We start from the raw sequence: 20,688 nt of genomic DNA on the forward strand, positions 1-20,688 counted from the left end.
GTCCTCGTTGCCTTGCTGCGGGAAATATGGCCCTTGAGTATCTCATCCAGGTCTAGAAAGTGAGTCTTCTTGCCAGCATTGATAGGTCACCCACTTGTCCCCTGCCGAGCCACCCGCCTTTCCCTTCTGAGGGGGAAGCAGAGGAGGATTGACACTTGGATCCAGAGTGTCCTCTCCTCACATCAGTCTGCCATTGCTACGGCTCAGCTCCAGGGCTCTGGGCTGCCGGAGTAACAAGTTGTCCTGCACCCCTAGGTTTGATGTAATTGCAGTAGGAGCCCCAGGTTTCTCTGGATCACACCCTGAGCTGGCCTGAGCCAAATCGATTTCAGGGCTTGATCAGAGAGGGGGTCGACTGCTCTGGGCCCTCACTGGGTCGGGTGGTTGAGACTGGGAATAAACTTCTATGCCCAGAGCTTATGTTATCATCAGGACTCAGCTTCATAGTGGGAAAGAGAGTGTCAGAGGGCCCAGGAGCCTGTGTGGCTGAGAGAGAAGCAAGGAAAACCTTTGTGGCAGGTGAGTTTGAGGCCTCCTGGAGCCTGTACCTGGCTTTCAGATCCCTATACACATCTGCCTCCAGCCAGCTTGATCTTGAGGCTCTGCGTCTGAGCATCTTACCATTCTGATGCTGGTAAAAGGAGGTTCCCTTTTCAGAACTGCTTGAAGTTCCCTTATCTTACCTGTAGGCCATGTGTGTGGGGTCTTAAGTCTCCAAGGGGTCTTGACTTATAAAGGAAGCATATTCTAGAGGAAATCTCTCCTTTGTTGGTTCTTCCATTCATTGCCTGCCTGGCTTGGCTTCTGCTGAGCCTCAGTCCAGGCCTCAAGCTGGGCTTCCAGGACGAGCCCTGATGTGCTAGCATGATTAGAAGCAGCGAGGTGGGAGCCAGCAGTGTACTCCTTATGTAAGTCACACAGCCTATTAGATGGGAAGTCCCTGTGATTGCATGATAGAGTTTCTGCTGTCTCTTGCCAGCACCAGTAGGAAGTATGTATCTTGAGATTCACGTTCTTGTTCTCCCAGGCATCCTGGCTCACTGAACCTGCCGGGCTGGAGCTCTGTCCTCCTTCCCCTTTTTGATTTCCCCACTCTCTCCTCTGAAGCTTCCCTTAACCAGAGGTGGCATTTTTCCTCTTGGTTTGCAAAGGTCTGTAAATATCTATATATAAATCTGTGCAAAAAAGAACACAGAATATCAAAGCTGCAAGGGCCATAAAACTTGGGCAGGTGAAGCCCTGCATCTGGCCAGAAGTGTGCTCCTGGCATATTGGCCATTTGAACTCGCATCTTTGTACAGAAATATCTTGTGGAACGAGTGGCCACCCAGTCTCTGTGGCTTTATATTTCATCTGGGTCATGGGATGGGCAGGGTACATAAAGGCCCTTTGTAAATGGTTAAGTTACATAAAATTTGCTAACCAGGCTCAGGGTCCAGTGCTCTTTCAATCCACTGAGGGACGGATTACCCCATGGCTGTATTGCCTTGAGGATGAGAACTGTCCCTTGTTAATCAAGAGAGTTACCACTTTCTGGGTGCCAAATAGATACCAGGCCCAATATCCATGCTTCTCGAAAGCTCATTTTCTACACAATAGCCAGGAAATGTGTGCTTACCGTGTGCCAGCCACTGCTCCTAGCACTTTATGTATAATATCTTATTGCTAATAATAATCCTAAAAAGTAGTACCATTACATACAGTGCAGATGAGAAACTGGCACAGAAGGGTAAAGAACTTGCCCAAGGTCACAAAATAACGAGAGCCAGAGTCCAGATGGAAACCCAGGTCTCTGTTTGCAAAGTGTGTGCGTCCCCCTCCCCCTTCTCTATGAATCATTCTTATTCCCCAGCACTTATCACAGTGCATTCATTTGCTCATTTATTCACTTTAGTCAGTACTTAGTATTTGCTCAAGCATGGTCCCTGGCAAGAAGATTCTTGGCAAATGTCAGTTGCTTTAGGTCACCAAAGCTTGGCCTTGGCCTAGTCTCTGCTGTGCCCCAAATGTGCCCTCCTCAAGATAACTTGTGGGCTGTCGCTGCTATCTTTTCTTCCTTTTCAGCCTGAGCCTGAATGTCTTTCTCGGGAGTCCCAGAGGACTCGTGTGTGGCTGCCCCTGCCATACCTGTGAGGCTTCTCTCCTGGGAGGCTGGCTTCCTGTCTGTCCTCTAATGAACTGACTGCTTAGAGAAGTGGTAGCTGTGCCATTTGTTTGTACTTGGCAGTCAGCCGGAGGCTGCCGGCTATAAAACACGGGAGTTGCACACTTTGGGAGTGAGACAGCCTTGACTCTCAATCTGGGCTCTGACACTTGAGCAAGCTCTAAGCCTCAGTTGACTCATCTGTAAAAATTGGTTTAATAATAGCAAGGTGGTGGTGAGTGCTGAATAAGATAATGGATAATGGACCTACATGCCTGGCTGACAAGAAACAACACAGCTGATAAATAAGGGGCAGCTATTCTTGCTGTTGCTAATGGCCCTTCCAACTCTAACCTGTGAATTTGCATCCATTTCCTGTGTCCCCTGGAAAACAGAGACCCCCTTCAAGGACCAGAACCATGTCTTAGGCCTTCTTCTATCCCTCATCCTTAGCTCACTGCTCTGAATACAGAAGCCTCTCAAGAGTCAGCCACTCACCTAGCATAACCCCGCCCTCATAGCGCGAAGGCCTGTCCTAGGCCTGGCCCCATGTCCAGGTGTCCAGATGAATAGGACACCACACTTTCTCACTCTCCTTGACGAGCTCAAAACTGATGGACAGATGGCCATAAAAGCAAGTAAGAGCAAAATGTGGTAGGTACCAGGACAGACATCTGCTGGGCCACACACGTCCCATTGGTCCCAGCCTGTGCACTCCTACAGGAGAAGAGACTGGGCGGGAGCTGGGCTGCAGTTGTCAAGTGGGAAAGGGAGGCGACTCCAGCATCAGGAACAAGGGCTCCAAGAGAGGACACTTTGTGCTTGACTCCCCTGGTGAGAATGGCTAGGATGAGGCTGGGACGGGGTAAGGTACGTACTCCCTTTGCTGGATGCAGGAAATGCCCAGTTCCTGGTGATGCTGGGCTCTTTTCCTCTCTGGGACTTCGGAGAGTCTGCACTTCTGGGTTGTGATTCAGATTGATGTGTAAATGGTTGGGGGAGGTGGGGAACCCACTGGCCAGGGCCCGTCACTCTGGGCCTGGTGTCTGCCCCTGCTAGGACCAGGATTTAGGGCTTCTCTGGGTGGGCCTCACTGGGGTGAAGAGCCTTAGCAAAGGGAGATTGAACCTTCCAACTCTTAAAGGTGGGATTCCAGGTGGGGCCGCTTCCCTTTTCCTCTTCCAGAAGGGGTGACCAGAGCCCCAGCCTGGCCTTGGGGAAACATGAGGTCTAGGCTGAGGGCTGCTCTGGAGTGAGGCTGGGGGCAGGGGCATCTGGAGACCTGGGGGCTGTGTCTTAGGGGTGACATGCCTAGGGTGTGGAGGAGGAGGGGAGGAAGGACAGCTAATGGGAAGCAGGTGGAAGGGCTGCCCACGTCCCAGCCAGGGGACAGGCTGGCTGGGATGGCCCAGTCAGTGGGAGAACCTGTCAGCTCACAGATAATCCCAGGGAACAGGCTCCGGGATGCCCATTCATATTCATTATGTGTGAAGTGGGCGGTTGTAAAGTTAGCTTTCTCTTCATTTAGCTGTCACTGGACAGAAAAATATGAGCTGTGGGCAGATGCCCCTGGATGGGAGCCAGTAGCTGGTCTCTGGCCTCCCTGTGCCCTCCCCCTCAGGGCCTCCCTCCTGCACAGGGCTGGCTCCTGGCCTCTGCCCGCGCCTTCCACTCCTGTTGCATTGATCTCTGGCTCGACTTTATTTTCCTCTCTCATCTGTCTCTTCCCACTTCTGCTTCCTTTGCTTGGACTTTCACAGATCCCTTCCTCTTCCCTCTCTCCATTTCTGCCTTTCTAAAAGTTGTGAGAGAGAGGAAGTCATGTTTTTCTTGACCATCGCTCTTCTCTGGCACCAGCACAATGCCTGGCACAGAGTGGGCACTCAATAAATATCTGTAGAACAAACTGATCTCTCTCTGCATCTCTCTGACTTTTGGGGGACAGAAAGTCAAAAACTTTACTGGCTACTCCTTGGGTGAAGAAACTTCCAGTGCAGTGGTCTTATCCCTGGAGTTAGAAATGTGGGTTTGAGCCTCAATTCATTATTGACCAGTTAGGTGAGGTTGGTCCTGTTCACTGGAGGGAGCTGGGGCTGCCTCTCCCTACTACCCAGATCTTCCCTTCCTGCGGAACACAGGGCTCAGGCCAGCACCTCAGGGCCAGCGTCAGTATAGGGGAGAGAAATCGCCAGAAGCCACACCCTCCAATGAAGGAAAGAGAAGAGGGAAGACATTCTAGGGGATGCTTGAGCCTTGTCCCAGTGACTGTCTTGGCTGGAAAATCTGATCTGTTGGGGGTTTGCACCCTCCTGGAGAATAAGCATGGCTCTGGTGTCTTTGAGTGCTTGGGCTTCTCTGTGCCTGGAAGAGGAGGTGCAGGGTGGGGGTGGCTGGGCTGCTAGCTGAGGCTGTGCTCCTCTGAGCAATGTGGTTGTGTTTACTGGGAGGGAGGGAGGGCCAGGCCTGCTTTTTTCCTGCCTTCCAGGCTGCGGAGATAAGGCAGAAAGTACGGTTGAAGGATAGAATGGGTAATACTCTGAAACCACAAGAAAGAGTCCTGGCTTTTGTCTCTGCCTCACAGCTTAGACATACTCCTGGGATGTCTGGGGGAAGGGAGCTGCCCCACCCCCACTGCCCTGGGGTCCCCACCCTTGGGGAGCTCAGAGCCCTCAGTGGCCTCCCTGGTCTTCCATTCCACCTCCCCTCAGTTGTCAGTTCAGCCACGAGCTTACCTCAGCTTTCTCACTTCCCTTCCCACCCCAGTTTTCCCTTTCACTTGAACCTAACTCTAGAGCTGGGCTTTGTGCCCTGCCTCCCTGCACTGCCGAAGCCACAGAGACCCTGGGCAGGTGACAGGGCCAGGCATGGTGTGCATCAGCCTTGGGGGCTCTGCTGCAGGCCCACCTTCCCCTAGCCTCCAGGATCCCTGCCAGGCCCTCAGGAGAGCCTGGCTCAGCCTGGACCCCAGGCACAGACCAGCCCTAGAGCAACCAAGTGCCAAACCCTGAGGATACACAGTCACCTGATATAAAAAACTACTGCCACCTTTATTATTATGCTGGGCAGCACATTTTTCACAAAGGGGTCTTTACAAAAGTAGGGGCCGAGCTCTCAGGGGCTCAGAGTCTGGAAATCTGTTTTATTCTTACCAACATCCAGTGATCCCATGAGTAAATTAAGGGAGCTTACGGTTTCTGTGGCATAGCTCTGGCTTGATTCCGTGGAAGAGAATCCAAATATTTGGTGGTTTCTGGTGGAATTTCTGCCCCCTAGGAGGGGGAAGAGGACTCCATAGCATGTTGGGGGAGGGGTCATAGGGCAGGAGTAAGGCATGGCTGGAGCTGGGGAGTTGGGCACCTTTTACACTGACCTGGGGCTTCCAGGCCCTTGTCACTGCCAGACACTGGGTGCGCGCCCCCTGGTGACGGGAGGGGGCAGTGAAGCCGGCCCTCGGTGGTCATAAAGACTGGTTTCCCCAAAGTCACAAGGAACTCCTCCTAGTTCGACCTGTGTCGTCCTCGACCCATTTTCCTGGGTTCCCTGAAGGAGGAGCCAATTAAGCTGTTTCAGCTGGAGGAATGGCACTTAAACTTGGACGAAGTCTGACGGAAGCAGGACAGCGTCTTCCTCCTTCCAGCCCAGAGTCTGGGTGAGGGCTGAGAGTTGGGTAGGTAGAGGCCTAACTGCTTTGAAGCCCCCTTTCTCCTGGGCAGCCCCACCTTATCCCCACAAAGAAAAGACTCTGTAGCTTGTTCCTTGTGGGAGCCTGAGGGCCCCAGCCACTCTGCCCGGGCCTCCAGCCATCTGCGGCTTGGAGGCAGGGTGTTCTCTCTGGTGTCCCGACTCGGGTAGGGGGAGCAGTTGGGGATGGAAGAGGGGGTGGGCAGCTCAGTCTGCCTGTCCACGCAGCCAGTCACGTGGTCCAGTTCAGCAGGCTGGGCGGCTCCTTGGGCTTCACCCTGAGCGAGACGAGGCTTGGAGACTTATAGTCGCCATCAGAGGCGGGTTCAAAGCTGTGGCCCCCCAAGGGAGGAGAAAAGCCGTGGATGGAGTAGATGCCAGGGTGGGCTCCAGGGGAGGCCGGCACCCCCATGAAGCCGGCCACATTCCCATGAGAGTGGGAGTATGGAGACATGCACGGGGAGGGGATGCCCTCTGGAGATGCGAGGCAGGGGCCTCCGGGGCTCCCAGACCCTGGGCTGGGCCACAAGCAGTTCTGCAGCTGAAAAGAGAAAAGAAGGCTCATGAATGAGTAGCCCCAGGGGCTGCCTCCTTTACCCTAGGGGCTCTCTTTGCCCTTAGGGCTCCAAAACTTTCTGAGAAACCTCCACTTGGCCCAGGTCTAGAATCTGTTCCCTCCTACTCCTAAAGTGGCATCTCAGGAGGCCCCTGCCGCTGCTTCTCAACATGAGATTTTCTTCAGTGATTCCCCTGTGCCAGCAACTCTGCATGCATCCTTCATGAGACAGGTAGGAGCCCATTTTACAGAGGAAGTAGTTTGCCCATGGTCACAGAGAGCCCCAAAGCTGCTCCAGGCCTCCCACGGCCAGAACTCATACTCTTGCTGGCTACTCCATGGAACACGGCCAGGCCCTGACACTCGAGGCAGGGCGGGGTCTCACCTGGGGGTGGCTGTCTGTTCGGGGCAGCATAGAGATGTCATAGGCAGATGTGAAGGGGTTCCGCCCCTCCTGGATCTTCCCATAACGCTCACGTTTCCGCCACTTGGCTCTGCGGTTCTGGAACCAGACCTGGGGGTAGGTTGGGGGAGTTTGAGGGGGTGATAAGGTAGCCCTGAGGAGAGGAGCCTGCTGGGAGAGAGCTGATGGTTGTATCCTCCTGTGGGGTGGGGAGCTGGCTCCAGGCTGGAGGATCTTGAGCTGTAGGAGTTTGTAAATCCACATCCTTCTCAGGGCCAGGGGAGCTTGGGATGGGGCCAAGAGAGGCCCGAGCCTAGAGCCGTTTAATGGCGCCACACTCTGCCCCGCCCCGGCCTCACCCCCGAGGCTGAGTCACTCTAGTTCCCCAGCCTGGCAAGGGTGTCGTTGCCCCAGAGGCCCTGGGCACTTCCTAGCTGTACCAGAGCACGTGTGTTGGGTTTCTTGCCCCCTGCTTCGTCTCCTTTTCCAATCTACCCACCTCATGGCATCTGAGGAATCGTAAAGATATTTCTGTTCAGGTCCTGGTCCTGCTTAAACCCTCTGTGGCTCCCTGGAGACCTCAAGCCCAGAGCCCAGCTCCTTAACAAGGCACCTTGGAGCTGACCCCACCCCTCTCCGCAGCCTCATCTCCTGCCAGGCAACACCACTCTATCTTCCTAGCTGCCTCCTATCCCAGCTTGCCTTTGAAACACTCTGCTGTCTGCTCCTTGCTGCCTTTGCTCAGGTACTCCCTGCCTGCACTACCTGTCACCCCACAGGTCTATCTGAGCTGGGCACCCTCCACTAGGCTTTTGTGATACCCGGCATCTCTCTCATTGTACTTGCCATGTCCCATTACCATGATCTGTTTTGGAATCAGTCTCTCCCATTCATGTGTGAGCTCTTGGCAGGTAGGGGTAGCAAATCTGTGTTCTTTGTACCTATCTGTGATAATCTGTCGTTTTGTATATGCCCTACAACTGTTAGATGTATGTGTATTGGTGTATGCATTTTGTATTTCGATCATTTAATAAATGTGTCAGGCTCTGGGCTAGATGTTGGTAATATCAAAACCAAGCCAAATTGGGGGCCAGCCCCATGGCCGAGTGGTTGGGTTCACGCGCTCTGCTTTGGCAGCCCAGGGTTTCGCTGGTTCGGGTCCTGGGCACGGACCTAGCACCGCTGATCAAGCTATGCTGAGGTGGCGTCCCACATGCCACAACTAGAAGGACCCACAACTAAAATATACAACCATGTACTGGGGGGATTTGGGGAGAAGAAGGAAAAAAAAAAACACCCAAACCATCCACCTGCTTTCCAGGCATCTAGCTGGGAGCCACAACAGAAAAAGCTGTGTGTATAGTGTGTGAGTAACCCCACCCCAGCCTCTCACACTCCCCCACTCCTCCATGGTCATTCCCACCCATGCAGGCAGGCAAGAAGATGGGCATACCCCTACTCCCCTAACCCCTAGTTGCAGAGATCCCAGAGCAGGCCTGGGTCATGGTCAGGGAATGACTACCCCACCTGCCCAGCTGCCTGGCCTTCCTTTCTCTACTTTCCCTCCTCTGCAGGCAGATGAAGGAGCTGGGAGCCTGTGAAGCTGATCACTTTACTGGGAATGCTTCCCTGTCACCACCGTTCTCCCTCAGAGTCCCCACCCGCGCTCTGGACCTGCCCTCTGCATTGTCCCGTGTGTGGTCTTATTATTCCTCTCCATGGGGTGGGGCTTATGGGTGGGTGTCATGCTCCTGTCACAGAAAAATCCCTATTCTAGGACTTCAATCACTGGAGAAGCTTCTGGACTAGGTGTGGGGGCCTTGTGGCTACCCCTGTACCCTTCCAGGGGAGAGAAGGCCTAGGAGAGGAGTGGGGGAAGTGTACTCCACTTCCCCAAAGCAGTTTCCATAGGGGCAGCTATTCAGATCCCACCCGAGAGGCATCTGGAGACTCCATGTTCTAGACTTATGTAATCTGGGGTTCTCCTCAATGCTGGGCTCTCACTCTGATGGCCCCAGGCCCTGGGGAGCCCTGGGGGACAGTCCTGAAAGTCTGTTTTGGGTGCCACTGGGGAGGAACATGGAAGCAGGAGGACCCAGCAGTGAAGGGGGAACAGCCCAAGCCCCTCTGGTCCTGTTTTGAATCCAGCTGTAGGGCATTCTCTGCGAGACAGCAGCTGGCCTCTTGACAGACTAGCCTGCCAGGCCCCATATTCTGCCAGAGCCGGCCCCTACCCCCGTGCCTTCAAACAGAGTCTGGAGAGGCCCATGCAGTGATAAGTGTGAGCTGTGTGGTGGGAGACGGAATCTCCTTGCCTTTCCCAAGAAGCCCAAACCCAACTCCTCTCCCAGGGCCTCCTGCTTGGCATCAGGGAGCCTGCCGTTTATCAAGCCGGTTCAAAGCAAGGCAACACTGACCATCTTTCTCTTGGGCCAGACTCTTCCTGAAGCCTCCTTTCCCATCCCCACCCCTGTTTGCCACCTTCATGCTCTTCCCTATTTCTGACATGCCTTGGACATGGACTTCCCTCCCCTTCTCCCTTTCCCCTGTTCCCAGCATCCCTTCATCCCCTGAGCCCAGCCCCACAGTCTGGGCTCTATCCTATGTGAAGCTGGTCTCAGCCCTATCCAGGAAGCCCAGGGGCCTGACCTCTGTTGGGGAGTTTGTTGGGTGGGGAGGGGCTCCTGGCCAGGCTCTCCCAGCCAGGGCCTGGGGGATGGCAGGACTGAAGGCTGCTGGCTCAGGATGGCTTTGAGCATCACTGAGCCTGAGAACCCCCAGTGGGGACCCTCCCATTCTGGGCAGCCACCTTGGGAGCCGCTCTGATATGTGTTCAGCATTTCACTGCTTCCAAAATGCTGTCACACATTTGATCCTCAAAGATACTCCTTAGTAGGTAGTACTATCATTCTCTTTTCCTGAATTGGGGAATGGAGACTGAGATTCAATGGCATGCCCCAAATCACCTGGCCAGCTAGTAGGTAGCAGAGCTAGGACACCCACACAGGTCTTTTAACTCCAAGAGACCATCACCCCCACACCCATGCATAAGCCTCAACTTGGGCTGCAAGCCTGTGGCTGCAGCAGAGCTGGGCATAGAGGAGAGCCCAGGGGGCAGGCTGGGGGCAGGCACCTGGGAAAGGCAGCTCTGTGTGGTGCTAGCACCCACCTCTCCCAGCCCTTCCACGGCCTGGCTCATGGTTAAGGCAGCCAAAGAGCCCCACACCCGAGGTATCCTCACCTGTACCCGGGCCTCGGTTAGGTCGGTGCGCAGAGCCAGCTGCTCCCGGGCATACACATCAGGGTAGTGGGTTTTCTGGAAGACTTTCTCCAGCTCCTCCAGCTGGAATGTGCTGAAGGTGGTGCGGTTACGGCGCTTCTTGCTCTTGTTCTTGGCCAACTCCATGGAGTCTGGGAGTCCCGGGGACAGGGGAACACGCAGGCTGGCCAGGCAGGGGCCAGGGGAGCCTTGCAAGTTAGAGGGCCCGTCTCTGGGGCCCCCTCGGCAGTCCAAGGGCAGCTGGGGGAAGCTGGCAGCTTTGGAGGCCTTCTCCTCAGCTGCAATGGAAAACACAAAAAGGAGGATGGAAACCGAACCAAGGGGTTTTGTGGGTGGAATGGAGGGAGGGGGAAGAACGTTGACGCTTCAGTCCCCGCCTCCCCCTTCCTTTTTCCTCCCTTCCTCCCCAGCAGCCACCCTCCATGAGAGCCTGGTATTGGGAGGCCTGCTGAGCCTCCAGCAGGGGAGGGGGCCCTGGGGAACCATGTGCTCTGTGGTCTGGGCTGATGTGCTGGGGCCGGAGTGGGGTTCATCTCAGGGAAGTACTCTGTGGTGGCGCGTCCCAAAGGGTGTGGAGGTGCCAGAATTGGAGCTGTGGTAGGGCCTAGTGCAGAGGCGGGAGGAGGGGGTGAGGATGGGGTGGTTGACATGTCCCCGCCCCTGCCAGGAAGTGCCTCCTTGTCTGTGATTCTGCAGGCCTTGGTTCCCATGTCCTTGTGCTCATGCCTCTGCTCCTAGGACCAGGCAGGCAACCGACAGGGATGCTCAGCCCACCTTTGGCTGGGCTGGCTGTGCCTCATTCTCTGAACCCCAAGTCTCAGGCCAATGTCAAATCCCCCAGCCCTGGGCTATGAAGGGCAAGACGGGACAAAAAAGTTTCAAGAAGGATTGTCTCATTCCTCGAAAAACTGTGATGTCTGGGCAAGGGCTTCAGCTGCAGCATTCGAGAGGCAGGAGATAGGCCATGCTTGCAGAAGGAGAGTTGGGGGACCAGTATCCAAATAGAGCATAGCCCCTAACACATCCTTCTCATCCTTGTCTGCCCCTCCCTCCTCAGGAGTTTCTGATGGCTCCCCCATTGCCTGTGATTGCAGACTGGGAACAGTTCCAAGCAGCCCCACTCTGCTGTACTAAGCCTCACTCAGGAAGCTTAGTGGAGCCCAGCCATGACCCATCGACCGGGGCATGGGGAAAAATAGGTCATCCTGATGGACCCTGCCCTCTTGCTCTGGTGAGGACCTCCAGTGGCATTGCCATGAAAACTCTCTTCAGCAGTCCACTGGGAAGGCAGGAGCAACACCACAAAGACGCCCCACTGACTCACACAACCCCTTCCCTGGCCCAGCCCATCCCCTGCAGGGGCCTGGCCCCCAGGAGGCCCAGCGAGCTGGCACCAAGAGGCAGTTTCTTGCCCAGAACTCGGTGATGGGATCACAGCTGTCAGAAGAGGATGGGACCAGAAAAGTGGCTTCTGGGGTTCTGGGTCTGAAGAGTCCCTGTCTGCATTGTGGAGGACAAGTTGGGTAAAGTTTCCTTCAGCTGGAAGGCGGTCAGTGACCTCCCAGGACCACCCAGGCTGTGAAACAAGCTCCACGTTGTGAGTGTGCCCTGGAGGCCTGAGAGAGCAGGGAGGGCTTGCCCTCGGGGCTTGCACAGCGACAGCCCAGGCACCAGGTCAGCTTCTCAACTCAGGTGCAACCTGGGGAGTAAATGCTCCAGTACCTGACTTCCATTCTTGGCCAAAATATTTTGTTTTAGGGGTAGTTCCATTTGGTAGGACCTTAGGAAGGAGGACTTGTGGAAGTTGAACCAAATAATTGAAAATGGTCAGGGGGACCAGGGAGACTGGAAGGGGATACCCTACACATAGCAGGCCTGAGAGGGAGGGGTCTTGGTGTATTGAGTTCAGAGGGAGCCTCTGCTGGACTCCAGGCAGAAAAGGGTGAGAGTAGCTCAGGGATGGGGGTCAGGGGAGCACTGACATCACTGCAGAGGACTCCCCACAGCTCTGGGGCTTGCTCATCTGCCCCTTGGACCCTCACTGTCTGTCTCAATAGGATCTGCCCAGAGGAAGTGACCAGATCTGGAGCTCTAGGACTTGCCTTCTTGACCTTAAGCCACCCAGCTACCAGGGTAAGGGGTAAAAATGCAACAGGGCTTATCAGAATAGCTACCCAAAAGAGGGCCAAGCCTGCTGGCCTCTGCTGGCCTCCCATGCCCACCCATTCTACAGTCGTGTCAGGGGACCAGAGAACTCCGCTCCTCATCGTCATTACCCTGAAACCCCCTCCATCTGCTTGGAGGACTCCAGGGAGAGAGTGGCCTTCTCCCTCTTTGGGGGACAGGGGCATGACTCATAGAATACCAAGCAGCCTCCTGAGGAGCAAGACCCAGAAAAGAGATGGAGATAAATGGGGGGCAGCGATCAGGGAAAGGCAGAGCAGGAACCAACACCAGCAGTTGGCATCTCAGCCTGTAAGGGGAAGGAAGTGCTGTAAGGAGGGGGGCACGTCCAAGGTGTGTACAGGCTGTGTGTAGGAGTCACTCGCACCCGGCGGGGACTCTGGGTGGTTAAGCGGGATTGCTCATGTTGGAGATCGGTAGCCTGGGGCTCAGCCACCCGGTGTCCAGGGCCTGCACACCTGCAGAACCAGAGCAGCAGTCTGTCGGGCCTGAAAGACAGGAGCCAGGACAAGGACCTCTGAGGCGGCACGGGAGTGCTGTCGCTGATGCTAACTAGGCTCTCCTGCCCTCGGCACTCCCCGACTCCGGGGGCGGTCAGAGCCCCTACTAGCGGCGGCTTCGAAGCCACTGCAGCCCGGGAGCAGAACCGCTCGCCGCCTACAGGAGCCCCACTGCCCCCACGGATGGCGTCCATAGGGACCGCAGGACCAACCACCCGCCTCTCAGCTTTCGTGGCAGCCTTGCTCCACGCGGCGCGTGTCCCAAACGACCCGCAGAGCTCGCTGAGGCCTGGGCTCCCGAAGCTCTCGCTGAAGATCTAAAGCCGGTGTGGACATAAACGTCGTATGCAGGACCCCAGGGGGGCCTTGGTGCTCTCCCGAGAGGATTCCCGCCTTGGCCCAGAGACCTCAACCTGGGGCGATTACTTGGAACTCTCCTCGAGACCCGTGGTCGGTCGGTGAGCGCGGCGCTTATGGTTATCCGGCTCAGGGCGTCAGCGGCGGCGGGAGCATTCCGAAGTCAGGAAGCCAAGCTAGGGGACAGACGGCGCGGCCCGCGCCAGAGCAGGAAGGACCGGCGAGGCGTTTCTGCGGCTCTCAGAGCAGGCACGCGCAGAGGGCGCGAGGGTGGCTGGCATCGCCAGGACGCGGCCGGGGCCCAGAGCAGGGCTGGGCGCTCTCCGCAAAGGGCGGGAGCGGAGCGCGATGCGTCGGGCTCTCGAGCGCGCATCTTCCCGGCCCCGGCGAAGATCGCGCCGCAAATGGGGCGCAGCCGCGCGCTCACTCGTCTGAACTCGGAACGCTCCGAACCCGTTATTTTAAAAGCCGGGAAATAAGGAGGGTTCGCTCTTTGCCCGCCACTTCCCACCACTTAGACTGCGCGGCCCGAGCCCCCGGGGCTGTCCTTCCGCAGCAGCCGGGCTCCGCCGCGCCGAGGCCGCTCCGGCGCAGCTCCTACCCGTCGAGCTCCGGACGGGGCACCGGGGCGGCCAGCGGCAGCCGGGGTCTCTACCCGGGCTCCGCTCGCACCCGCTGCGCCTCCTTTCGTTTGGCCTGTCCTCCGCTCAACTTGACTCGTTAATTTTCTTTTCCCACTTGCTCTCATTTTGCTATTTTCTGCTCTTTTAGGACGTCCTTTTTTTCTTTCGTTTTGTCTGCTTCTACTCCCTTCGTCCTCTCTTCTTCATTTACCCGCTTCCGCTCGCCGTTCGTTCTTCATTTATTCCTTTACGTTCTGCCCAGCTCGCCGACTGCCGTTTGCCTCTCGTTCCCGCCTTTCTCCTGCGTTGTTTTGCCCAAATTCATTTTCGCTCTTTTTGGTTGTTGTTTACGCTCTTTGCTTTTCTTTCCACGCATTTCGTTGTTGACACCCTCGCCGTCGCTGGGTTCCTCCCCGCCGCTCGTTCTGCTCCAGCGCTCTCCGCAGTTCGCTCGGCGCCGGGCCGGTCCTGGCGCCCCCGCGGTCCGTGAGGGATCCGGTGCGCGCAGCAGGGACGCAAGCCCGCGGGTGGGTCCTGCCCGACGCGGCGCGCCGAGCCAGGCCGGGTACCTGTCCCCGGCGGTGCTCACGGCGCTGCGCGGCCGCCGCCGTCTGGCTGGGATCAGAGGAGCCAGGCCAACTGCTTCTCATTAAGTCCTAACTGTGGTTTTTATCAGGAAAGCCTCTTTCAAAGGGCACAGACACGCAGCTCCGCGGACTCGCTCATTTCCTCCGCTGACCCCCACACACCTCCCCGCCCTCCCCTACACATTCCCACCGCCCGGGCTGGGCCAAGGCCAGAACTGCCTGGCCACTCTGTGGAGGCCCGCAAGGCGCCAGTGGGGAGGAGGCGGGGTGGGGCCCTCTCGCAGGATCCAGCTCTGGACCTAAGCTGCGGGATGTGGCAGCGCAGATGCGGCAGGCGCGGGCGCCGAGACACAGGTCAGCCGGTGCAGAGGGCGGCAGTGGGGCTGCGGACCCGCCTGCCAGGCCCCGGCGTTCGGGCGAGTTCTCGGGAGACGGTGCGGTCCAACGGGCCCGAGCGCACAGGGCACTGGCCCAGGAGCCCGAGGCGCCCAGGGGTTAGGCCCGCCCGGGCTGCTCCCGACGGCCCAGCGGTGACGATCCAGTGCGAGGAAGTCAAGACTGCAAGAAGGGCGGCCATACCGTGCATAACGACGGGGAGGCCAGGTTAGTCTGAGAAATAAGAACACAGTTAGTCCGTATTGAGAATGGCCCGGCGCTGCCGGACCAGCCGCGGCCACTCAGCCGACGCCTAGCGCGCAGCGAGCGCCCTTCCCGCGGGGGCTGGGCCTGGGGAGGAGAGGCCGGCGGAAGACAGGCCGCAGCCCTCGGGGGAGCCCCGCTTGGCCACTCTGGGTCGGGACCCAGCCTCAGGGTCCCAAACGGGCGCCAGACACAAAAGCCCCGCTTCTTTCCGGGCATCGGGGCCAAGGGCTCAGCGTGGCGCCCGGGCCCTGGGCCCGGTCCAGGCTTCTGGGTCGGTGGCAGTTCCAGCCCAACTCTGGCCAAGCATGATCTCTCCTTCCTGGCTCCGGCCGCCTCTCTCGACCTCCTGCCTCCCATTCCCGCTGCTGGAGGCACGCGTGGCTCTGCCTCCCGCACCGCGCTGGCTTTTGCCTGGCCTGGACCAACGCCGGTCCGGCTTCTGAGGGAGCCACGGCGAGGGGCGCAAGGGTCAAAAAGTTGAGAAACAGGCGAGCAGGAGAGGGAAGCGGGGAGGCCCAGGCGGGCCCAAGGAGGGAAAGGGAGCGGGTCGGGGCTGCGCGCTACGCCCCGCGCCCTGCGTTACCTTCCGCGGGGCCCTCGTAGAAGTGGCCGCCGTTGAGCGCCGGGCCGGGTCCGAGGTCCTGCAGGTACTTGGCGGGCGGCTTGGCCGGCTCTGGGAGGTAGGGCTCCAGGGGCCCGCAGGCCGGAAAGCGGATCAGCCGTGGGCCGCGGGGCGGCGCGGGGTGCAGGTGAGGCGCGGTGGCGGGGGTCCCCTGGGAGCCCGGAGGCTCGTCCCCCGCGGCCTCGTAGGGGCCCGACGCGGGCCCCACGCCGAAAGGCGCGCAGCGCTCGGGGTCCATGCCGGCTCGGGGCGCACAGGCCGCCGGGGCTTCGGGGCTCGCGCTGCCCGCGCGGCCTGTGAGCGCCCGCCAAAGGGGAGGGACCTGGGCTCGGGGGCGCGGAGCCCCCGGGAGTGGCGCGCGCCGCGGGGGGCGGGGGAGAGGGGAGGGGGCCGCGCCTCTGACTTAATGCTGGAACCATCCACGTCACGTGCGGCCCCGCGCGGGTTAACCCCTCCGAGCCCGGGAGCCCCCTGATTCACCCCAGCCCCCATATCCGACGCAGTTCCTGGAGACGGAGAGGGAACCACCGCCTCTCGAGGGCAGAGTCCCTTTTGTCTGCCCATCTCGGTGAGTCCCTTGCTCAGAGCAGCACCCTTGGTCCTGATATCCACCCTAGAGACTCTGGCCCCTGGAGGGGTGAGAGAGTTGCGGGTGCAGCCGCCTCCTCCATCCCCAACAAGCGCTTTGGGCCTGGCCTCCGGACATCAGCCTGGGATAAGTCTGGGGGCAGGTCGGGGCGGGCCTGGATCACCTAATTCTTTGCTGGGAGTTAGCTGGAGTTAGGGAGTTAGTTTGCTGGGAGAAACGTTGCATCCAGCAAAAACACCTCCCTTAAAGATCTCTTGTCTCTCGCAGGGAGAGGAGTCACTGGGAGTATTGTGTGGAGATAGCTGGGATTTGGAAATGGGGGCTGGGGAGCTTGGGCCTATCGTTAATTAGTTGTGGGTCCTGGAACCAGCAACCAGTGTCCTCATCTGACTGTGGAGGCTGGACCACGTCAATCCGCAGAGCCTTTCTATACATTCCTGGTGGGTTGCAGAAGCAGAGGCAGGGTGGGAGCAGACAGGGCAGCTCAGGTCTGAACAGAGTCCAGCAGAGGCTGCCTTGGGAGCAGGTGGAGGATACTAGAGGGCTGTGCATTTGAACAGCAGGCCTGGAGCGAATGCCTTTCAGTGGCCAAATGACAGGGAAGTGCCTGGGGACCCAGTGGAGAGAGGCTGTCTTCAGCTCAGACCTCAGAGCTCTGGCCCCAGGCCTGCCATTTTGCAGGGAGGTAAGGGTAGGACTGCATCTCCTATGGGTTAGGTCTCCCCAGCCTAAAGGAAGCATAGGACTAGTGCAGTAGCTTAGAATTTCTGAAAAGGGAAACAACCCCCACCTTACCTAAGGTTTGCGAAGAACTACCCGAGGGCCCTAGGCCCTCTTCTGTGGATTGAGGAGTCCCTGCGTCTGGGTTTTGCTGTTTTTATTTTCAATGCTTCCAGAGACTAGTGAGAATGTGGGCAGTCAAACATACTTTACTTGAATTCTCAATTTTTAAAGGAATCCAAAAAGCCTGGTGCGAACACCTCCCTCTTCCGCTGGGGGCTTAGAAGGGGTTTCTTGGCTGTCCTCAGCCCGAGTTGGGCTGTAAATCAAGGCCAAACAGGAACCAGAAGCCTTGCATCTCACAAGTAGTCATTAAGCCATTATTAAACATACCGTCACTTCTCTGAAGCCTTATTGGTTTAAACACCACATTGGAGGCATTATGGCCATTAGGGCCCCTAATCACAGACTGCAGACGGGGCAGCGAGTTGGAGCACCTGGGGCTGGTATTTCCAGCCCAGAGGGAGGCTCAGCTCAGAGTTAAGCTTCCTCTCTGGCCTCACTAGAGGGATCCATTCTCTAGGATCCAGTGGATCCCAGCTCAGGGCAACTTGCGTTGATCACTTTTGCCCAGGACTAAGGTTTTTCAATAGGTATTGGGATAGGGCTATGGATATGATTGACCTTTTAGGAGGATGTTAGTGTCAATTCAGGACACTTCTATTCAACAAAGTAATCAAGCCACTTACTGTGGAAGATGCCAGTATGACACAGGAAGAACGTCACCAACCTTTTAGACAAGACACCCTGGGGTTTTGCCTCAGGTGATAACCTTTCTGAGTCTCAGTTTCCTCACATAAAAATGGTTCCCCACATGGACAAAGGATATTTGAGAAGCACTTATGTTTTAATGGATGTGATGAACATTGTTAATTTAAGAGAGAATTATCATTTCGATATCCAGAAACAGCAGCCCAAATGTCTGGGTTACATCACTGAATTGGTGCAAAGTTCCTGACTCCAGACTGAGTGGGCCAGAGGCTGAGGCTGAGCAGAGAGACCTAGGCACCCACACCCCTTCCCAAGCCCAGGAGTTCCTCCTGCCATTGGCCCACCCTCTGAACAGAACCAATTTCCATGCTGAGCTGGTGTTGCCAGTTGAACTGAGGCGAGGACAGAGTGGTCCGCTCTGCTGCCTTCCTGATCACCAAGTGGCAATTTATTTGAGATTCACCGCACCCAGCTGCGGCGGCGGGGACAGTAAGTGGAAGGTGGTTTCTGCTAAGTTGAGGCCAGATGAAACAGAGCATCTAACACCTGAGAGGTTTTACGACCCACCGACGCAGCCAGATGTGGGGCAGAGTTTTAAGAGAATTGTGAGTTCGCCATTCATGCTGTTTAATAACGAGTTGAATCGCAATAGCATTTCACGAGTCACCGATATATTGTCCATAGACTAAGTGAGATGAGCTGACAGGATGATCCTGATAATTCTAGGTCCTATCATGAAAAAAATTAAAATAAAAAAATCTCTCCACCTGCTAAGAAAAACTACTTTTAAAATGGAAATAATATTTATTAGCTGTTTCAATGCAACTTTTGCACTGGCTAATTGTTTAATTCATTCATTTAAGAGGAGGACCTACTATGTGACAGGCATTTGCTGGTGCTGGGATACAGCAGAAAGCACGACAGATGTGACCCCTGCCTTCATGGAGCGTACACTTTGCTGGGGTTGAAATGTCTCCTCCACAATGACAGAATCTTCATTCAGCTGTGAATTAGCACGGAACCTGATCTCGAGGGTGGAGTTCCTGGCTTCCAGCCTCAGCCCGCCCAGTAAGGTCAGTTCTTGAAACATAAGTAACCAACCACCCCTTTCCTTTCATTTTTGACTTCCCTCAGCCTGTGCCACATGGAGGTAAATGCTCTGCATTGCTCCCAGTGGACATCCCAAAGGGGTCAGAACAACGGGAAAGATGTAACCTCAGATCTGACATTTGTTTGACATTTACAAAACTTCCTCCCAGACAGGAAAAACTCACTCACTTTTTTTTTCTTCGAAGGGAAGACAGTCAGTATTACTCTTGACCTGTTTAGACTCTGAAATCCTAAATTGATCCCTATGAAAATTCTGGGTTTGGGAGCCCAAGTAGATTGTTTCTCATTAGTGACATTCTTCCTGGAAGGTCAGGCTAAGGAATGGTAAATAAACCTTCAGATCCGGTGTTTCCTCCTCACCCATGATATTTAAAAGAAAGAAAGAAGAGGGGGAAAGAATCCGTTGTGCTATGGATACCCAGCTTCCCTGGCTATGATTCTGACAATCCAGGCTGAAGTCTGTGCTTTGGGGTGAAATTTCTAGGATGTTAGGGAGCTGTTTTTTCTCTTCCATGGATTTGATGTCTCGTTGAGGGAGCCACTTAACCTGTCTGTTCCTCAATTTCTCCCCTGGAACATTGAGAGGAATGATTCTGTAGTTCAGTTTTATTGAAATGAACAAGACAGTGTTTATACAGATGTTTCTTGAGCCTGACTCCACCCTGACCCTATATTTCTCCGCTCATTCTCTCTGCCCACCTCCGTGGGGTTGGGTTGGAACAGGGGCAGGGGCCAGAGAGGCAGAGCTATGTCTGGGATGTGGCAGTGTCCTGAGGGCTTGGTTTGCCCTGGTGTCGGCCTTACTGCCTTTGTGTGAAGGTAAATGGGTTCTGTGCAAGTGCCAGCAAGGACCAGGAGAAATCATTTGGTGGGGGAATTTTTGATGAACTCATTCTTGGTGTGAACCAGAAGAGGGCAGGTCTAGACTTCATAGTTTTAACACTTTGATCAATTAATCATGTGTATTTGTTTATTCATCAAGCATCTATTGAATGCCTGCCATGTGCCAGCCAGCAGGGCTGCACAGTGAGGACAGAGTCAGAGACACAGACCACTTACTCTGAGGGCTTTTCCAGACTAGCACGAGAGACACAGAACAACAGGTACTTGCATCACAGGGTGTGTTGTGCTGAGGTAGGAGAGCACAGAGGACCGTGGGGGCTGAGGCGGGACCTGTGCAGGCCTTGGGCCGGGATGGCTGGTCATGGAATGGATCTAGGTTGGATCCTGAAAGTTGAGTCGGGGTTAACCAGCGGCAGGTTTGTGGAGGGACAGGGAGAGAGGGCATTCCAGAGAGAACAGCCCAGAAGAGAGAAGGAAGAAGCCAAGTTTGGGGAACTTGAATTTATTGAATATCACTGGGGCCAGGGCAGGAAGAGAGTTTCGGTTGGGATGGGAGGAAGAGAGACTAAGGTGGAAGAGTCCACAGGAACCAAGAGAAACCCCAGGGGGAGGGCAGGGTGGCTCCATGGACTTCTGTCCACAGTGTGTGCCAAGCCCGGCTTTGAGCCCTGGATGCACTAGTGGGAGATACGGAGGAGGAGGCCAGAGCCTGGATGTCCCCTACTCTAAGGGGGATCCCAGGACCCACACTCAGAGGGCAGACGTTAAGAAAACGTGAAAATAACAACAAGCACGTTTGTTGGCCGGGAGCTGTGAGGTGAGAGTTGAGTAGGGGGGCAGAAGAGCTGTGCCTGGTGAGCAGTGGGGTAGTCTGTGAGGAGGGTCAGAGGGCCAGGGGGTAATCGGCGGGGGCTTTTGTACAGAGCTTGGGCTCTTCCCAGGAATGCTGGCCAGGGCACCCCTTGAACTCATTTCAGCAGGAAATCCATTGGTTCCAGAGTGTAGATTCCAGATTTGTTGTTTTACAAGGCTAATAAGTATGTAATTATCACATTTGGTGCCCTTCAAAGGAAAGGC

The 20,688-nt window shown here is 56.1% G+C and overlaps 1 protein-coding gene across 1 annotated transcript; it reads right to left on the bottom strand.

Annotated features, from left to right (window-relative positions):
* Nucleotides 1-4,569: 4,569 nt before the first annotated feature.
* On the bottom strand, nucleotides 4,570-15,816 carry ALX3 (ALX homeobox 3). The gene is made up of 4 exons (XM_046645393.1): nucleotides 15,540-15,816; nucleotides 10,025-10,341; nucleotides 6,766-6,894; nucleotides 4,570-6,365 (listed from the first exon to the last, which is right to left on the bottom strand). Exons 1-4 carry the CDS (start codon nucleotides 15,814-15,816, stop codon nucleotides 6,057-6,059), a joined length of 1,032 nt encoding a protein of 343 aa, XP_046501349.1. The 3' UTR covers nucleotides 4,570-6,056.
* Nucleotides 15,817-20,688: the final 4,872 nt, after the last annotated feature.

The sequence above is a fragment of the Equus quagga genome, chromosome 18, assembly GCF_021613505.1.
Source record: "Equus quagga isolate Etosha38 chromosome 18, UCLA_HA_Equagga_1.0, whole genome shotgun sequence".
NCBI classification, from domain to species: Eukaryota; Metazoa; Chordata; class Mammalia; order Perissodactyla; family Equidae; genus Equus; species Equus quagga.